Consider the following 19,695-nt stretch of genomic DNA (forward strand, 5'->3'; position numbering starts at 1 on the left):
CATGACTCAGGCTGGTTCCCAGTGTATCCCTCTACATGACTCAGGCTGGTTCCCAGTGTATCCCTCTACATGACTCAGACTGGTTCCCAGTGTATTCCTCTACATGACTCAGGCTGGTTCCCAGTGTATCCCTCTACATGACTCAGACTGGTTCCCAGTGTGAACCCTCTACATGACTCAGGCTGGTTCCCAGTGTATCCCCTCTACATGACTCAGACTGGTTCCCAGTGTATCCCTCTGCATGACTCAGACTGGTTCCCAGTGTATCCCTCTACATGACTCAGACTGGTTCCCAGTGTATTCCTCTACATGACTCAGACTGGTTCCCAGTGTATCCCCTCTACATGACTCATCAACAATCTCCCTGACCACCTTCTTCTGATCAAGCCATGAACTGTCCCTCCATCTTTGGAGGATGAATGCACTCAAAGACTTGGCCTCTATTGGTTGAGCTAGACAACTATAGGCTACTCATGATGTATTAGTAACCAGTCAAAACTGTTCGCTGCTCTGGCACCCCAATGGTGGAACAAGCTCCCTCACGACCCCAGGACAGCGGAGTCAATCACCACCTTCCGGAGACACCTGAAACCCCACCTCTTTAAGGAATACCTGGGATAGGATTAGGAAATCTTCTCCCCCAAAAATTTAGATGTGTAATCCTTCAATTTGTTGTTTAGTGTTTTTGTGGTAGCTTGTTTAGTATTTGTAATTCTATAACTAAATTAGAATGGTTAATTTTTTGGGTTGGGGTAATAATATTGCAACTAAAATAAATATATTAGCCGTAACGTTATGTACGCACTGACGTTTAAATTACGCAGGTTACGTTATGACGTTTAAATTACGCAGGTTACGTTGTGTCGAGCGTGGTGGAATGAGAATGCGCCTCAACCAATGAAAACGTGTGGTGACCGCCCCGTTCCTACGGCGTCCAGGATAATTAAATATAAAACCTGTGTCTCATTCCCCTTTTTCCTCCTCGTTTATAGCATCTGTTGAATGTTCAGCTAGTCTTCCCGAGTTGAACCGACACCGAAGCTGTGCAGCTCTTCTAGCCAAGCGGTTTCCATTTACCTCAGTCATGGCTAGTTACCATAAACCCGACGAGAAGACCCTGCAGGGGCTGAGAGACATCGCTAACAAGCTGCGGATCAACTCCGTCAAGGCAACATGCGCCTCCAACTCCGGGTGAGTGGTTTCTTTTTAAAACCACTTTATAAAGGTTGGAGTTAATGTATCTTGTTAGTTAACATGATACATTGAACTGCGTGGACGTGCTGTATTTCATATGGGCTGGTTATCTTTGGTTTAGTTAGTTAGTTAAACCAAGTACACGACGTTTCCTTTTTACAGGTGTAATTCAGGGTTGCCAGTGTTTGAAGGAAGTTTGGTGTTGAGGTTGGTATTACCTCTACATAGACGAGGGAATGAAATAAAACCACAGGTCAGCTATATTCGGGATGCTTTGAACATTTTAAATAAACTTAACATTTGACGACTTTGTTAGTACTTTTTTTTTTTTACATTCTTCAAAATGTTTGAGGTTTGACATTTTATTCAGACAGTAATGAGACGGGGAGAAACGGTCGGTAGAAGGGATTTATCCCTGTTCTCAGGTGTAACGTTTTGTGACACGTGATGGGACCAAGGCTCTACATTTTGACACTTTTACAATTTAGTCATTTAGTAGTCGCTCTTATCCAGAGCGACTTACAGTAGTGAATGCATACATTTCATTTCCTTTCTCCGTACTGCCCCCCCCGTGGGAATCGAACCCACAACCCTGGCGTTGCAAACACCATGCTCTACCAACTGAGCCATGCACATGAAACTATATTTAATGGCTGTGTGTAACCAGAACACAAGTTCAGTCTCCTTGTCCATACACTGCTTTCAAGGTAAGGACACAAACACATTGTAATTTGTAAAGTGTTCGATGTTACCTAGCTAAAGTAGCTGGCTAATATTGCTAGCTAGACATCCTGCGTAAAACTGGTATCGTTTTAAATGACCGTACATTTTTATGGATGCACCATCCAGCCTTGCTTTTGGTTAACTTTGATTAGATAGAATCTGGGTATATTCATTCATTCCAATGTTTCGCGTTTTTCAATTGTCCCTCCCGGTTCGCATCCGTTAAACAGAATCAGATGAATTGAATACCCCACTGGCATCATGACCATGTGGAATATCTTTTTTCTTTTTTAAACATTTTAGCAAAGGTAAAACATCACATGGACTTATGTGGTGGCCTTGTGTCTTTGATTTAAAGATTGAGTCCCACCATGCGTCCAGACAGCATCCTAGTAAAAATACTGACTAAAGAATGAGTGTTTGGTGGGGAGGAGGGTTAGAAATGAGCTTCTGTCCCACATTAACTGTTTGTTCTCTCTTCAAGCTTGGAATCTGCTGAGTCATGGACTTCTGCTCTAGCTACCTGCAGCGCAGGGGTATTGATGTAAATAAATGTAAATTGGGCTCCTCTCTCATTGCAGAGAAGTATTTAAGCCGAGTCGAACTACACTTTTTCTCACCGTTATTGCCACAGTACAGAAGTGGTTCATTCTCAACATGACATTCTGAATGTGTTTGTCACTGTGTGGAGAAAGAAGGGGGGACACTGTGGTTTTATGTGCCTGAAATTACAACCTAATCACTATTTAGGCTAGTGCAATACATTTTGACCAGACATTTCTTTTAAAATTGCATATATATATATATATGCCATTTGTTACATATAATCTACATTCTGTTAGTGTGTGGGTAAGGGACAGTACTGAAAGGTTACAAAATAAGTTGTCCCCATCGGTAAGTTTGTCAACCCCAGAGCAGTTCTAGCCGGTCTGTCTGCCATCGTGATGCCAACTCCTTGTCACTATGGAGTTGGTATGAGCTCAGACAGATCTGGGACCAGGCGAAAGCAACTCCACTGTTGCTAAGAATTAAATGTAGTTCTCAAAAATGCAGATTCCTTTTTGAATTCATGAGACAGTATCTTTCCAGGCCAGATTTTATTGTATATGTTTTGTAATGCTTACAACATTAGGTAGAGAGAACCTCACCCGTGGCTTAGATAAGGGCCGGTCTTTCAATTAAACAATGTGGGTGGAGCCAGAATGTTTATTTGGCTTGTTTTCACTTCGTAAGATGACCCTAATGAGGAAATGATCATTTTCAGGTATGAAGGACCAAACCTGTTGATAATCACTTCCTGGTCTGTCAGAGATGCCCAGTTGTCCACATCAACAGTATCCAGCCCTGATTCTGCACTAGTTCAGTTTCCTAGTTGTGTTTATTTTTTTAGATAACGTAAGCTGCCTTTGGCTTAAATGAACACCACGTTGGGTATTAATGGGTTAAATCGGTCTAGTCTACTTCCCAAATATAGGCATAGATTAGGAGGAGAGTTTTTTTTCCATTAGGCCTAGGCTACTATTCATTAAATCATTGATTTTTTTTTTTTTTTTGTTACTGACTACTACAATACATAGCTATGTTATTATATTGTATGCTTAATTATCTTGCACCGTTTCAGTTTATGGGTAAATCTATTTGAGTTAAATCAAGTTAATTTTATTTTTGGACAGCATCCCCTGTGGTTTAAACACAACTGTCCATACATGCTTGCCCATGGAAGAAGTGGTTATTGAACCTGAATGCCAAAACATTACGGCGCTTGAAGTTGATCCATTTTGCAAACCATGAGACGTCCATGTCTTCACCACTGGAGAAGAGAAACTGTTGCGTTTTTGTCATGTTTTAAAAGCTTAAAATCACTTAACAGAAAAAGAGATCTCACTTAAACTTGTTTTTACACGTTTAATCTCCCTTAAAGGTGGAAACTTAAAAAAAAAAAAATGTTTTCTGTTATAAGATGGGGTATTTCCTGGTGTCACTTTCTCCCTGTTTTCAGTAATAAACGTCACCTAGCCAATGAAGACCACCTCAGAGCAGGCTGAACCTGCCCAGCTCCTTTATCCTGAACAACGGGGAGAAACCAGAAATATGGCCTGTGTGGCTCCTCTTCAGTTCAGACTGATAACTTCCTTCTGACTGGCTGTGATTGCACACCTCATGTACTGTCCAGAAAAGGGAACCAGTTTGAAGTATGGTGAAGACTAACCTGTTATTGCTAAATACAAAAAAATAAAAAATGTTTTGTCACTTCCTGGTATTCAGACAGTTGCCCACAATGAAATCCAATAACCTTCATGGTTTATCAGGTTTAGGCTTTTCTTAGAGAAATGAAGAGTAGCCTGTTTATTTTTTTAGAAGTCGGCATATAGGTGGACCTGGGGTGCGTTCAGTTATCAATGTTTCTAGATTTGTAAGGAATGACACGTTTCCCCCCCCCCCCCCCCCAAAACGGAGCTCACTGTTCTTCAACAACCTTTTTTGAGGTGCGTTTTTCCTCCCGTGTGGTGGGTCAATATAAGGATGATTATCTGAACTGGTAGAACTCGTCCAGCGCACCTTATGGGCCGCCATAATAACGCCTCAACTGGCTGTTTCTGTACCGTTTCCGTTCTATTAAACATTGTACACCGTTCTGTCGTATTGAACGCAACCCCGGTCTGCCACTCATGGTGTTTTATTGCTCCTCTTCTACACAGATGTAAGAATGCTTTGTCTTTTATTTTAAACACATTTTATAGGATGTTTTTGCTGAATCAAAACTGCTTTTACAGAAACTAGTGTTATTTTATTTAAAAAAAAAAAAAATGTATAATTTTAAATATTTCCCCAAATGCTTCAGCTGTTTGTATTTAGTGGTAACTCTGACTAAACTTTTCTGTTTTCAGCAGGTGTCTGATACTGGAATATCACCTTGTGGGTTAAATGGTCCTTTGCCATTCTGTTGTCGTTTTTAATGGTGAAGAATGCAGTGACTGTTTGAATGATAATGTGTTAACACTACTAACAGCTCGTCCCAAATGGCATCCTATTCATACAGAACCCTAGGGGCCCTGGTCGAAAGTAGTGCACTCTAAAGACTATGGCCATTTGGGACGCAGCCTTACACGTTCCACTGAATGACCCCATAGGGACTGGAGTGTTGACATGTTCAGGTTATCAGGAAGTAGATATGCTATTGGTCAACGACGCATGAGATTACAGGAAGTGGCGATACTATTAGTCAATGCATGGCTTTTTTTAAAACGACCAGATTTTGTCATTCTTAACCACCACTGTCCTCCTGCAAATAACTGTTACCACGCTGCTTGGCTTCACTGTGGAGAGACTGTCCTGCTGAGTCATAAGTCTCTCCTGGGTATGAGGCCTCTGTCTCCCTCATGAAGTTCAGGGCTTTGCTGCTTGTGATCAGTGTTGTCTTCACTGGGAAAATATCCAGTGAGCAACAAGTGTTTGGGACAGTGAAATTTTGTTTTGTCTCTGTACACCAGCGCTTTAGATTAGAAAAGGCGTGCAGACTGTCAGATTTAATTTCAGGATATTTTCATCCAAATCGGGTGAACCGTTTGGACTTTTTGCACTTAGTCCCCATTTTATGGAACCAAAAGTATTGGGACAAATTCACTTGTGTAGTAAAGTATTTGGTCCCGTTTTGTGGATGTTTCAGATGTATTTTTGTGCCCAAATTTCAAGTACTTTGAAAGTTAATTCAAGTGCAGTCATTAAAACCATCAAGCGCTATGATGAAACTGGCTCTCATGAGGACCGCCACAGGAAAGGAAGACCCAGAGTTACCTCTGCTGCAGAGGATAAGTTCATTAGTTAACTAACTGCACCTCAGATTACAGCCCAAAATAAATGCTTCAGAGTTGAAGACACATTCTCCACAGAGGAACTCTGGAGCTCTGTCAGAGTGACCATCGGGTTCTTGGTCACCTCCCCTGACCAAGGCCCTTCTCCCCTGATTGCTCAATTTGGCCAGACGGCCAGCTCTAGGAAGAGTCTTGGTGGTTCCAAACTTCTTCCATTTCAGAATGATGGAGGCCACTTTGTTCCTGGGGATCTTCAATGCTGCAATAAAATGTGGTACCCTTCCCCAGATCTGCCCCTCGACACAATCCTGTCTCGGAGCTCTACGGACAATTCCTTCGACCTCATGGCTTGGTTTTTGCTCTGACATGCACTGTCAACTGTGAGACATTATATAGACAGGTGTGTGCCTTTCCAAATCATGTCCAATCAATTAAATTTACCACAGGTGGATTCCAATCAAGTTGTAGAAACATCAAGGATGATCAATGGAAACAGGAAGCACCTGAGCTCAATTTAGTCTCCTAGCAAAGGGTCTGAATACTGATGGAAAGGCATTTCCATGTTTAAATTTGTACAACTTCTAAACCTGTTCGCTTTGTCATTGAGGGATTATGTGTAGATTGAGGACATTTTCTATTTAATCCATTTTAGAATAAGGCTGTAACGTAACAATGTTGAAAAAGTCAAGGGGTCTGAATACTTTGCGACTGTGCATGCAACTCTAACGAGTGGTTTGGGTTGCCATTACAGCTGGTTGTGATGTCATGTTTCACTAACAGACTGTCTCCCTCTCTCCCCCTCTCTCTCTCCCCCTCTCTCTCTCCCCCTCTCTCTCTCTCCCCCTCTCTCTCTCCCCCTCTCTCTCTCCCCCTCTCTCTCTCCCCCCTCTCTCTCTCTCTCCCTCTCTCCAGTCTCCCCACCACTCTTGCAGTGCGCGCTCTGTCCGTCTGTCTCTCTCTCCACACGCTCTGTACTCTGACCCACGTATCCAGTGTGACCCCTCTCTGTCTTCCTGCCCGCTCGCTCTCTCTCCATACACACTTACACCCACTACCAGTGTAATGACCGCCGTGCAGTCTAAGGTGATCCCGCCCGCCGTGCTTTCTTCCACGATACACACTTGACCCACGTAACCAGTGTAATGACCGCTTCGTGCTGTCTAAGGTGATCCCGCCCGCCCGCGCTCTTCCATACACACTTACATGCCTTCCCCAACCCACACACACACTCGCACACTTTACACACACGATTCACCTGTCAAGGCTTCTCTTCCATTTGCACTACATTTTCCCATGCTCTCCTCTGCGTCGTTTACGGTGTTCTGATTGGCTGCTGCGTTCCTCCAGGGTCACGCTGCACCAATCCTGTACGCTGCCTGGGCGGAGGCGGGCTTTGTGAAGGAGGCTGACCTGGTCAACCTGAGGAAGCTGGACTCTGACCTGGAGGGTCACCCCACACCTGTAAGTAACCCCTGACCCCAATGTACTGAAGAGCTGATAAACGGGAATCGGACTACCTTGTGTTTTTCCTGTAGTTGCAAAAAAAAATGTTTTGAAATGTTTTCATTGGCGACGCCTTAATGCACTTTGTCCAGCTCAGGTTTGACTAACTGTTCTACAGAAACTGGAGTTTGTTGACGTGGCAACGGGTTCTCTGGGACAGGGGCTGGGGGCTGCCTGCGGGATGGCTTACACCGGGAAACACTTCGACAAGTCCAGGTACACACACACACACACACACACACACATCCTCCAAAACCTTGGACATTATCCCTCAAAGCACCTGTCACCCAGCTGTGATGTTCTCAGAAGGTTAAGGGGTACCCACAGAGGGTGTTGACTTTGTCAAATCAAATGTATTTATATAGCCCTTCTTACATCAGCTGATATTCTCAAAGTGCTGTACAGAAACCCAGCCTAAAACCCCAAACAGCAAGCAATGCAGGTGTAGAAGCACGGTGGCTAGGAAAAACTCCCTAGGAAAAACTCCCTAGAAAGGCCAAAAACCTAGGAAGAAACCTAGAGAGGAACCAGGCTATGAGGGGTGGCCAGTCCTCTTCTGGCTGTGCCGGGTGGAGATTATAACAGCACATGGCCAAGATGTTCAAATGTTCATAAATGACCAGCATGGTCAAATAATAATAATCACAGTAGTTGTCGAGGGTGCAACAAGTCAGTAACACAAGAGTAAATGTCAGTTGGCTTTTTCATAGCCGATCTTTGAGAGTATCTCTACCGCTCCTGCTGTCTCTAGAGAGTAGAAAACAGCAGGTCTGGGACAGGTAGCACGTCCGGTGAACAAGCAGCAGGTCTGGGACAGTGGAGGAAGCGGGTTCCAGCAGGTCTGGGCAGCAGGTCTGGGCAGGTAGCACGTCCTGGTCCGTGAACAGGTCAGGGTAAAAGAGCATTGTGTACTCTTTCTGAACAGACAGTTATTCTCTCTGGCTTTGGTAAATGTATTTGGATTAATCAAGGGGGGTTCTGCGTCTCGTCCAGTACCCTTCAGTACGGCTATGACTCTATAAGGAGATAAATGAATTGTAACGCTGGAACAAGGAGTTGTAGGTTCATGTCAATCAGAGCAGGGAGGGATCACAGAAGATGAATCTAGTTCTGTCAGAGGTACAGTCTTCTCTCAGCCATGGCCACGTCTTGGTCTCAAACATTAAGTTACAATGTAATGCAAACCATAAGCCAACCTGAATCAGCTCTTAGAATATCAGGCCCGGGTTGAAAATCTACTTTTATCGGATCTGGCCAAATAATAGGTCGACCGGAAACCAAACATTCAAAACAGAGGTGCAGGAATGAAGACTTTTAATGACTGGTACCATCTTGAACATCATTTGAGTGACAATCTGTTTCCGAATATGTAAAAAAAAAAAAGTAATTTCTGTATCCCCCTAGTTACCGTGTGTACTGCATGCTGGGTGACGGGGAGTGTTCGGAGGGGGCTGTCTGGGAAGCCATGGCGTTTGGTTCCCACTACAACCTGGATAACCTGGTGGCTATTATCGACGCGAACCGCCTGGGACAGAGTGAAGCTGCTCCTCTCAAACACGACATGGACGTATACCGCAAACGCTGCGAAGCATTTGGGTCTGTGTCCTCTCTTGTCCCCTCTTGTCTTGTCCCCTCTTGTCGTCCCCTCTTGTCTTGTCCCTCTTCCATACTGCCCAGTCTCTAATTCTTTAACTGTGCAGGTGGAACACGTATGTGGTGGATGGTCATGATGTTGAGGAGCTGTGTAAAGCGTTGTGGCAGGCCCAGCAGGTGAAGGGAAAACCCACCATGATCCTGGCCAAGACCTTCAAGGGTAGAGGACTCAAAGGTATGGGAGGGGCCTGGGGGAGCAAGGGGAGGGGCCTGGGGAGGCATCCTGATTGGCACAGTGGTCTGTGCCAATCAGGATGTGTGACAGGAGGTGTGACAACAGACCCGGGTTCGATCCTTGGCTGTGACTGGGAGACCCATGAGGCGGTGCACAATTCGGTCCAGCTTCGTCTGGGTTAGGGGGAGGGTTTGGCAGGCCGAGATTTCCTTGTCCCGTCGCGCTCTAGCGACTCCTGTGGCGGGCCGGGCGCAGTACACGCTGACACGGTCTCCAGATGTAAACTGTTTCCTCCGACACATTGGTGCGTCTGGCTTCCGGGTTAAGTGGTCATTGTGTCAAGGAGTGGTGTGTTTGTTTTAGAGGAAGCACCGCTTTTTTTGTTAAGATTTTTCCCTTTGTTTTATTTAAACTCTGCATTGTTGGTTAATAAGGGCTTTTAATTGAGCATTTTAAGGTAATGTCTACACCTGTTATTCTGTGTCTCTGACATTTATTTCATTAAGTCTGTCGATTCTTCTCCAGGCATTGAGGACATGGAGTACTGGCATGGTAAACCCATGCCTAAGGACCGGGCCGAGGAGGCGATTAAAGACTTGGAGGCTCTGATTCAGAACCCCAACAAGACCATCTGCCCCGAGCTTCCTAAAGAAGATACCGCCCCCGCTGACCTTTCACCTATCAGCCTGCCCTCCCCGCCTAACTACAAGATTGGGGATAAGGTGAACACCCATCTCCCCCGTAGAGAGGGGCCCCCATCTCCCCGTAGAGAGGGGCCCCGGTTAGTTAACCCCTCTCTCCCTCTCTCTCTCTCCCTAGGTGGCTACTCGTAAGGCGTATGGCGTGGCCCTGGCTAAACTGGGTCAGTCCAGTCAGAGGGTGGTCGCTCTGGACGCTGACATGAAGAACTCGACCTTCTCTGACATGTTTCACAAGGCCTTCCCTGAACGCTTCGTGGAGTGCTTCATCGCTGAACAAAACATGGTGGGATGGAGAGGGGAGAGACTGGGGGAGGGGGAAGGATACGGGGAGAGAGGTAGAACATGGGACTGGGGAGAGAGGTAGGACATACTAGGGGAGAGAGGTAGAACATATGAGGGGAGAGAGGTAGGACATGGACTGGGGAGAGAGGTAGAACATGGGGATGGGGGAGAGAGGTAGAACATGGGGGACTGGAGGGGAGAGAGGTAGAACATGGGGATGAGGGGAGAGAGGTAGAACATGGGACTGGGGGAGAGAGGTAGAACATGGGGGATGGGTGAGAGAGGTAGAACATGGGGGACTGGAAGGGGAGAGAGGTAGAACATATGGGGGAGAGAGGTAGAACATGGGGATGGGGAGAGAGGTAGAACATGGGATGGGGAGAGAGGTAGAACATGGGGGATGGATGAAGGGGAGAGAGGTAGAACATGGGGGGACTGGATGAAGGGGAGAGAGGTAGAACATGGGGGTGGATGGATGAAGGGGAGAGGTAGAACATGGGGGATGGATGGATGGAGGGAGGGAGGGAGGGAGGGACGGAGAACATGGGGGAAGAAAATCGATCCTGATTCGCTATCCCCTCACAATGATTATCCAATTGGAAATCTTATTGTTTTTTTTTCCCTCCACAGAACACATTGGTATCAGTTGCTAAGCAACCGTTTGTCCAGATGAAACCAGTCTGTCTAAAGTAGCTAGTTGACTTCAAAGTAAATACATACAACCATAAAACCGCTTAGTTTTAAACCTAAAAATACAACATGCTTCTTTTTTTTTTTAAACTGTTATAATTCTAAATTTGAGGCTCCACATCTTGTCAAGGACAATATTGTCATTTCCATTGAGCAACCCTGCTGTAAATCCAGCTGAAAAACCCAGACTCTTCGGCAAGGAGTTGAATGTTCGCTGAAGAGACTGGTAACGTAGTAAGACTGAAGCCATCTTTCAGTCCAGGAGTAGCCATAACCTAGTCTGTCCTGTTACCTCAGACCACTACTACCACATATCTACAATACATTTAGTGTGTTACCTCAGACCTCTACTACCTCATATCTACAATACATTTAGTGTGTTACCTCAGACCACATATCTACAATACATTTAGTGTGTTACCTCAGACCTCTACTACCACATATCTACAATACATTTAGTGTGTTACCTCAGACCTCTACTACCTCATATCTACAATACATTTAGTGTGTTACCTCAGACCACATATCTACAATACATTTAGTGTGTTACCTCAGACCTCTACTACCTCATATCTACAATACATTTAGTGTGTTACCTCAGACCTCTACTACCTCATATCTACAATACATTTAGTGTGTTACCTCAGACCACATATCTACAATACATTTAGTGTGTTACCTCAGACCACATATCTACAATACATTTAGTGTGTTACCTCAGACCACTACTACCACATATCTACAATACATTTAGTGTGTTACCTCAGACCTCTACTACCACATATCTACAATACATTTAGTGTGTTACCTCAGACCACTACTACCTCATATCTACAATACATTTAGTGTGTTACCTCAGAAAACCACATATCTACAATACATTTAGTGTGTTACCTCAGACCTCTACTACCACATATCTACAATACATTTAGTGTGTTACCTCAGACCATACTACCTGCCACATATCTACAATACATTTAGTGTGTTACCTCAGACCACTACTACCACATATCTACAATACATTTAGTGTGTTACCTCAGACCACATATCTACAATACATTTAGTGTGTTACCTCAGACCTCTACTACCTCATATCTACAATACATTTAGTGTGTTACCTCAGCACCTCTATACTCATATCTACAATACATTTAGTGTGTTACCTCAGACCACATATCTACAATACATTTAGTGTGTTACCTCAGACCACATATCTACAATACATTTAGTGTGTTACCTCAGACCACTACTACCACATATCTACAATACATTTAGTGTGTTACCTCAGACCACATATCTACAATACATTTAGTGTGTTACCTCAGACCTCTACTACCTCATATCTACAATACATTTAGTGTGTTACCTCAGACCACATATCTACAATACATTTAGTGTGTTACCTCAGACACTACTACCACATATCTACAATACATTTAGTGTGTTACCTCAGACCTCTACTACCTCATATCTACAATACATTTAGTGTGTTACCTCAGACCACATATCTACAATACATTTAGTGTGTTACCTCAGACCACATATCTACAATACATTTAGTGTGTTACCTCAGACCACATATCTACAATACATTTAGTGTGTTACCTCAGACCTCTACTACCTCATATCTACAATACATTTAGTGTGTTACCTCAGACCTCTACTACCTCATATCTACAATACATTTAGTGTGTTACCTCAGACCACTACTACCTCATATCTACAATACATTTAGTGTGTTACCTCAGACCTCTACTACCTCATATCTACAATACATTTAGTGTGTTACCTCAGACCACTACTACCTCATATCTACAATACATTTAGTGTGTTACCTCAGACCACTACTACCTCATATCTACAATACATTTAGTGTGTTACCTCAGACCACATATCTACAATACATTTAGTGTGTTACCTCAGACCACATATCTACAATACATTTAGTGTGTTACCTCAGACCACTACTACCTCATATCTACAATACATTTAGTGTGTTACCTCAGACCTCTACTACCTCATATCTACAATACATTTAGTGTGTTACCTCAGACCACTACTACCTCATATCTACAATACATTTAGTGTGTTACCTCAGACCACATATCTACAATACATTTAGTGTGTTACCTCAGACCACATATCTACAATACATTTAGTGTGTTACCTCAGACCACTACTACCTCATATCTACAATACATTTAGTGTGTTACCTCAGACCACTACTCTCACATCCATCCATATAATTGTTTAGGTGAGCGTGGCGATTGGCTGTGCCACGAGAGACCGCACAGTGGCGTTTGCCAGCACCTTCGCTGCCTTCCTGTCCAGGGCCTACGACCACATCAGAATGGCCGCTGTCTCGGAGTCTAACATCAACTTGGCTGGTTCTCACTGCGGCGTCTCCATCGGTCAGTACTGTGTGTCTGTCGATCTCTGCGTCTCAAATCTCACCTGTCCCGCCTTTCCCTCCAACAATCAAACTTCCCTTTCCTTTGACCAATCACACTGTACTTCCTGGCCCCAGGTGAGGATGGCCCCTCCCAGATGGCGTTGGAGGACATTGCTATGTTCGCGCTATCCCAACATGCACTGTGTTCTACCCCAGCGACGGCGTCTCTGCTGAGAGGTCTGTGGAGTTGGCTGCTAACACCAAGGTAAGAACCACACACCTATTCAACGTAGGGAATTATGGGGGAGTTATCCCCAACCTGGACTCGGACCGGGTCCAGCGACTGTCAACCCAACACTGTAGTCAATAACACCAACAGATCCACACCACATTTATTTATTTATTTCACCTTTATTTAACCAGGTAGGCAAGTTGAGAACAAGTTCTCATTTACAATTGTGACCTGGGCAAGATAAAGCAAAGTGGTTCGACACAAACAACAACACAGTTACACATGGAGTAAAACAAACATACAGTAGAAAAATAAGTCTATATACAATGTGAGCTTTAATAGTTTGTTGCCCGTACCAACTGAAGTTGTTAAGAGACATGACTTTGTGCAGCTGATTTGTTTTTAATATCAGGTACCAGAATATACAGGAATATATTCATCAGCCTTCATTATAGCCTCTACATACAGTACACACTGTAGATAAAACACCACTATAAAAAATCCATGGGAAATATACATGGGAACTAATAAACCTGGACTGCCTCTTTGTGTCTGTCTATATATGTTTCAGGGAATCTGTTTCATTCGCATCACCAGACCAGAACTGAAAGTGATCTACGACCCCGACGAGAAGTTCGAGGTGGGCGCGGCCAAGGTGGTACGTCAGTCGGACAGCGACAAGGTGACGGTGATTGGAGCTGGAGTGACACTGCATGAAGCCCTGGCTGCTGCTGACCAGCTGGCCAGCGAGGGTAAGAGCTCCTCCTGGTGGCCTGGCAGGGAATTACACCACAAACGGTGTCCAGGGCCTTTATTCATAGGCTGTTTACACAGGTGGGACTAATCTGATCTTTTTGTCCCAATTTGGACTTTTGACAGTAATTGGGCTTCCTGACATTGTGTCTCAAGAGTAGGACTGCTGACCCAGGGTCAGGTCTCCCTGGTCCATGTACCCCCTGTATATAGCCTCCACATTGACTCTGTACCGGTACCCCCTGTATATAGCCTCCACATTGACTCTGTACCGGTACCCCCTGTATATAGCTTCCACATTGACTCTGTACCGGTACCCCCTGTATATAGCCTCCACATTGACTCTGTACCGTACACCCTGTATATAGCCTCCACATTGACTCTGTACCGGTACCCCCTGTATATAGCCTCCACATTGACTCTGTACCGTACCCCCTGTATATAGCCTCCACATTGACTCTGTACCGGTACCCCCTGTATATAGCCTCCACATTGACTCTGTACCGGTACCCCCTGTATATAGCCTCCACATTGACTCTGTACCGGTACCCCCTGTATATAGCCTCCACATTGACTCTGTACCGGTACCCCCTGTATATAGCCTCCACATTGACTCTGTACCGGTACCCCCTGTATATAGCCTCCACATTGACTCTGTACCGGTACCCCCTGTATATAGCCTCCACATTGACTCTGTACCGGTACCCCCTGTATATAGCCTCCACATTGACTCTGTACCGGTGCCCCTGTATATAGCCTCCACATTGACTCTGTACCGGTGCCCCCTGTATATAGCCTCCACATTGGCTCTGTACCGGTACCCTGTATATAGCCTCCACATTGACTCTGTACCGGTACCCCCTGTATATAGCCTCCACATTGACTCTGTACCGTAACACCCTGTATATAGCCTCCACATTGACTCTGTACCGGTACCCCCTGTATATAGCCTCCACATTGACTCTGGACCGGTACCCCCTGTATATAGCCTCCACATTGACTCTGGACCGGTACCCCCTGTATATAGCCTCCACATTGACTCTGGACCGATACCCCCCTGTATATAGCCTCCACATTGACTCTGGACCGATACCCCCTGTATATAGCCTCCACATTGACTCTGGACCGATACCCCCTGTATATAGCCTCCACATTGACTCTGGACCGGTACCCCCTGTATATAGCCTCCACATTGACTCTGGACCGATACCCCCTGTATATAGCCTCCACATTGACTCTGGACCGGTACCCCCCTGTATATAGCCTCCACATTGACTCTGGACCGGTACCCCCCTGTATATAGCCTCCACATTGACTCTGGACCGGTACCCCCTGTATATAGCCTCCACATTGACTCTGGACCGGTACCCCCCTGTATATAGCCTCCACATTGACTCTGGACCGATACCCCCTGTATATAGCCTCCACATTGACTCTGGACCGGTACCCCCCTGTATATAGCCTCCACATTGACTCTGGACCGATACCCCCTGTATATAGCCTCCACATTGACTCTGGACCGGTACCCCCTGTATATAGCCTCCACATTGACTCTGGACCGGTACCCCCCTGTATATAGCCTCCACATTGACTCTGGACCGGTATCCCCTGTATATAGCCTCCACATTGACTCTGGACCGGTACCCCCTGTATATAGCCTCCACATTGACTCTGTACCAGTAACACCCTGTATATAGCCTCCACATTGACTCTGTACCGGTACCCCCTGTATATAGCCTCCACATTGACTCTGTACCGGTACCCCCTGTATATAGCCTCCACATTGACTCTGTACCGATACACCCTGTATATAGCCTCCACATTGACTCTGTACCGTAATACCCTGTATATAGCCTCCACATTGACTCTGTACCGTAATACCCTGTATATAGCCTCTGTACTGGTTCCCTCACAGCTCGAATTGCTGCCAAAGATGTGACTTGGGGGTGTGAATTTTTATGTAAATTTCATTTCATTTTCAACAAAGTGGCAAAAATGTCTACAAACCTGTTCACTTTGTCATTTGAGGTATTGAGTGTAGATGGATGAGAATTTATTCCATTTAAAATTCAGACTTTAACCACAAAATGTGGCTTAAGTCCAGAGGTATGAGTACTTCCTGTAGGAACTGTATCAAATGGATATAGATAGGCCCTATGGTTTTAATAATGAAATCCTATAATGTAATGCCATTTGATCGAGACTTTGTGCTCATTGGCGTGTGTGTAGGAGTGAACATCCGTGTGATTGACCCGTTCACCATCAAGCCCCTGGATGCTGCCACCATCGTGTCGAGCGCCCGCATCACCGGAGGGAGAATCATCACCGTCGAGGACCACTACAGAGAGGGTGGGTGGTGAACTGTTTCAGCTAACCGTTCTTATCCGGTGTTTAACCCTTTGGTGGTGGGGGGGGGTCCCCCTAACCCTGGGGGGGTGGTGTGCAACGTCTTACCTGTGTCTCTGTCCAGGGGGTCTCGGGGAGGCGGTGCTGTCTGCAGTAGGGGAGGAGCCTGGTATCGTAGTGACCCGCCTGGCGGTGAACCGGATCCCACGGAGTGGAAAACCTCAGGAGTTACTGGACCTGTACGGCATCAGCGCCAAACACATCGTCGACTCCGTGCGCCAGACCTTCGCCAACTGAGACGGTGGTCGTCTCATCGTTTGTCTCCCAAAATGGCACCCTATATTCCCTACGTAGTGCACTACTTTTGACCAGGTTTCCTATTTGGGCTAGTGCACTAGATTGGGAATAGGGTGCCATTTGGGGGACGTCTCTTTCCCTTAAGTCTGTACACATTTACCAACTTCATGTCTGTTCTCTGTCTCTCTGTCTCTCTCTGTCTCTCTCTGTCTCTCTCTGTCTCTCTCTGTCTCTCTCTGTCTCTCTCTGTCTCTCTCTGTCTCTCTCTGTCTCTGTCTGTCTCTGTCTCTCTCTGTCTCTCTCTGTCTCTGTCTCTCTGTGTCTCAAACCCCCTACTTCCCTCCCATCTACCACTAGTGTTAAACAGAACAGGGCTGTCTAGCGCCCCTTGTGGCTGGAAGGCAGAGTGCAGCTCTGTCCTGCTGTACTGTATAGTGTTGCAGCAGCAGAGCCAATAGGCCAGCTCTCAGCGGGGAGGGATAAGTGGATGGTAATATGCAGTAATGTTTCTAGATAAACTCTTTACCCACCTTAATGCATCCTCCTTCTAATCAACCGTCTAATTTAGTTTTCTGCTAAACTGTAATGGATTTATGATATATGGCCGATATACCACGGATAAGGGCGGTTCTTAGGCACGACATATTGCAGAGTGTACAGCCTGGATACAGCCCTTAGCTGTGGTATATTGGTCATATATCATAACCCCTGAGGTCTTACTGCTGTTTATTAATATAACAGTAAAATGACATGTTTGATCATAGCTGTGGTATATTGGTCTGGTTCCACGGCTTTCAGGGCTCGACCACCTGCTTTCTAGTCCCCCTTGATGTTAGTGATGTAGCTGACTGACGGTTACTGTAGGGGGTCAGTCCCATATGGCGTACCGTTCACGATCTAGGGAAGTGGATCTGGGGCCCATCTTGGGTATAGGAGGAGGTTTGTTTTGAGCTTGTGGTGTTCTCTGCTCGTCCAGACGATGCTGAACTCTCTGTTTCAAATGAAACTAAATGTGTTTCTGTTCACATCTTTCTGTTTCTCGGTTGGTCTCTTTTACATTCCAGCTGCTAACAGTCATCTTCATCTCGTTCCATGTGTTCTAATGGTTCTGCATTCCATGTGTTCTAATGGTTCTGCATTCCACGTGTTCTAATGGTTCTGCGTTCCACGTGTTCTAATGGTTCTGCGTTCCACGTGTTCTAATGGTTCTGCGTTCCATGTGTTCTAATGGTTCTGCATTCCATGTGTTCTAATGGTTCTCGCGTTCCACGTGTTCTAATGGTTCTGCGTTCCACGTGTTCTAATGGTTCTGCATTCCACGTGTTCTAATGGTTCTGCGTTCCACGTGTTCTAATGGTTCTGCGTTCCACGTGTTCTAATGGTTCTGCGTCCCGTGTTCTAATGTGTCCACGTGTTCTAATGGTTCCGCCTGCTTGATAATGAACCTCTCCGTAGCGCTGTTAGACACCATGCCAGCTCCACCAGGAACTGAATGGTTCATAGCCTTAATTAGCAGTGAAACTGATGCAGGAAATGTACATTCAATGGACCTGAGTTCTATGTAATGACGTGTTGTAAACGTTAAACTGCTATATGACCTACTGTGTTCTTCTAGGCTGGTTGTGGTGATGACCTGGCTCGTGTTGCTTTCTGGGTATTATCTGACCTCTCGTATCTCTGCACAGTCATGTCTGATGCTGCCAGTCAATGGTTGGTTGGTTTGCGTTGCCATGGTAATGCTAAAATAATAAACTACAACTTGACCCAATGTTACTTGTTTGGAATCTTCTTAATTCTTAAAAAAATATATATATATCTGGACCAACGTCACATTTTCCCCTATAAAGCCCTGCAGGCCAGTCAGAACCAAGTGGAACTGGTAAACAGTAAAGGTTTTATATCTGGCCACCAGAATACATTTTACCTTGTGAAGACACCAATACACTGGATTGCAGTTTGGGTTTAGGCTACTTTACAGGTGCAATGTTTTCCTGTAAAAAGTATTGGAGAAAGAGTAGCAATTACAATGTCACCCAGCTAATTTGCACAATTTGCTTCACGTTGACGCTCACGTTAATTTCCCTGGCGGTTAGCAGCAAACGTTACACACCAACTCTGTTCTGACATCTCTTCATGAACTCATATCCCCACAGATGCATGTCTTTTCTTCCCAGCGCTGACTGTGCCGACAGGATTTCCTTATGAACTAACTCACTAAAATCTTTGGGAGTTGTTGCGTTTTAAAAAAAAAAACTGTGTAGAAGTTAGTCTAAGCCGTTCGAAGTCTCCAGGAGGCAATCTGAAGTATGAGAAGGTACATGGGCACCTTTGCATTTACACATTTTTTTAAAAGTAATTGCCTTTGTTTTACTATCAAGCGGGATTACATTTTAGGTAAAAGACGGGGCCTAGTGGAAGTCTACGCCCCTTTCACAGTTTGCTGCCTCAAATTTTAATCTAAAGGATTTCTAATTTTTGTCCTACAGATCTCGATTTTTAAGCTCCACATTTTCAATGTAAAAGTTAAATAGCTTTAAAAAATAAAATAAAAAAATGTATTTAGAAAAATTTAAGCTGTCTTGATTGTCCAGATGCAGATATAGTATTAACTGAGGATGGTATCCACAACATTGTAGTGACTCTGTAATGACAGAGAGGGGAGGAGAATAGTACACTACATGGTCAAAAGTATGTGGACACTGCAATACAGATGACCTGGAACATACCCTGTCTCTACACCCAGACGTGGACACTGCAATACAGATGCCCTGGAACATACCCTGTCTACACCCAGACAGCAGTATGTGGACACCCCTTCGAATTAGAGGATTCAGCTATACCTGAGCACAAAGCCATGCAATCTCCATAGACAAACATTAACAGTAGAACGGCCCCTACTGAAGAGCTCAGTGACATTCAACGTGGCACCGTTACAGGATGCC

The 19,695-nt window shown here is 45.1% G+C and overlaps 1 protein-coding gene across 1 annotated transcript; it reads left to right on the top strand.

Moving 5' to 3' along the window:
- The first annotated feature begins 939 nt into the window (after nucleotides 1-939).
- On the top strand, nucleotides 940-18,002 carry LOC106572957 (transketolase-like). The gene is given in 14 exon segments (XM_045713069.1): nucleotides 940-1,191; nucleotides 6,840-6,894; nucleotides 7,077-7,190; nucleotides 7,351-7,448; nucleotides 8,637-8,828; nucleotides 8,933-9,060; nucleotides 9,586-9,782; nucleotides 9,880-10,044; nucleotides 12,988-13,144; nucleotides 13,261-13,305; nucleotides 13,308-13,390; nucleotides 13,929-14,109; nucleotides 16,340-16,459; nucleotides 16,581-18,002. Coding segments are annotated over 14 exon segments (1,815 nt in total). The 5' UTR covers nucleotides 940-1,084; the 3' UTR covers nucleotides 16,754-18,002.
- Nucleotides 18,003-19,695: the final 1,693 nt, after the last annotated feature.

This window comes from Salmo salar, unplaced genomic scaffold (assembly GCF_905237065.1).
Source record: "Salmo salar unplaced genomic scaffold, Ssal_v3.1, whole genome shotgun sequence".
Classification (NCBI taxonomy): domain Eukaryota; kingdom Metazoa; phylum Chordata; class Actinopteri; order Salmoniformes; family Salmonidae; genus Salmo; species Salmo salar.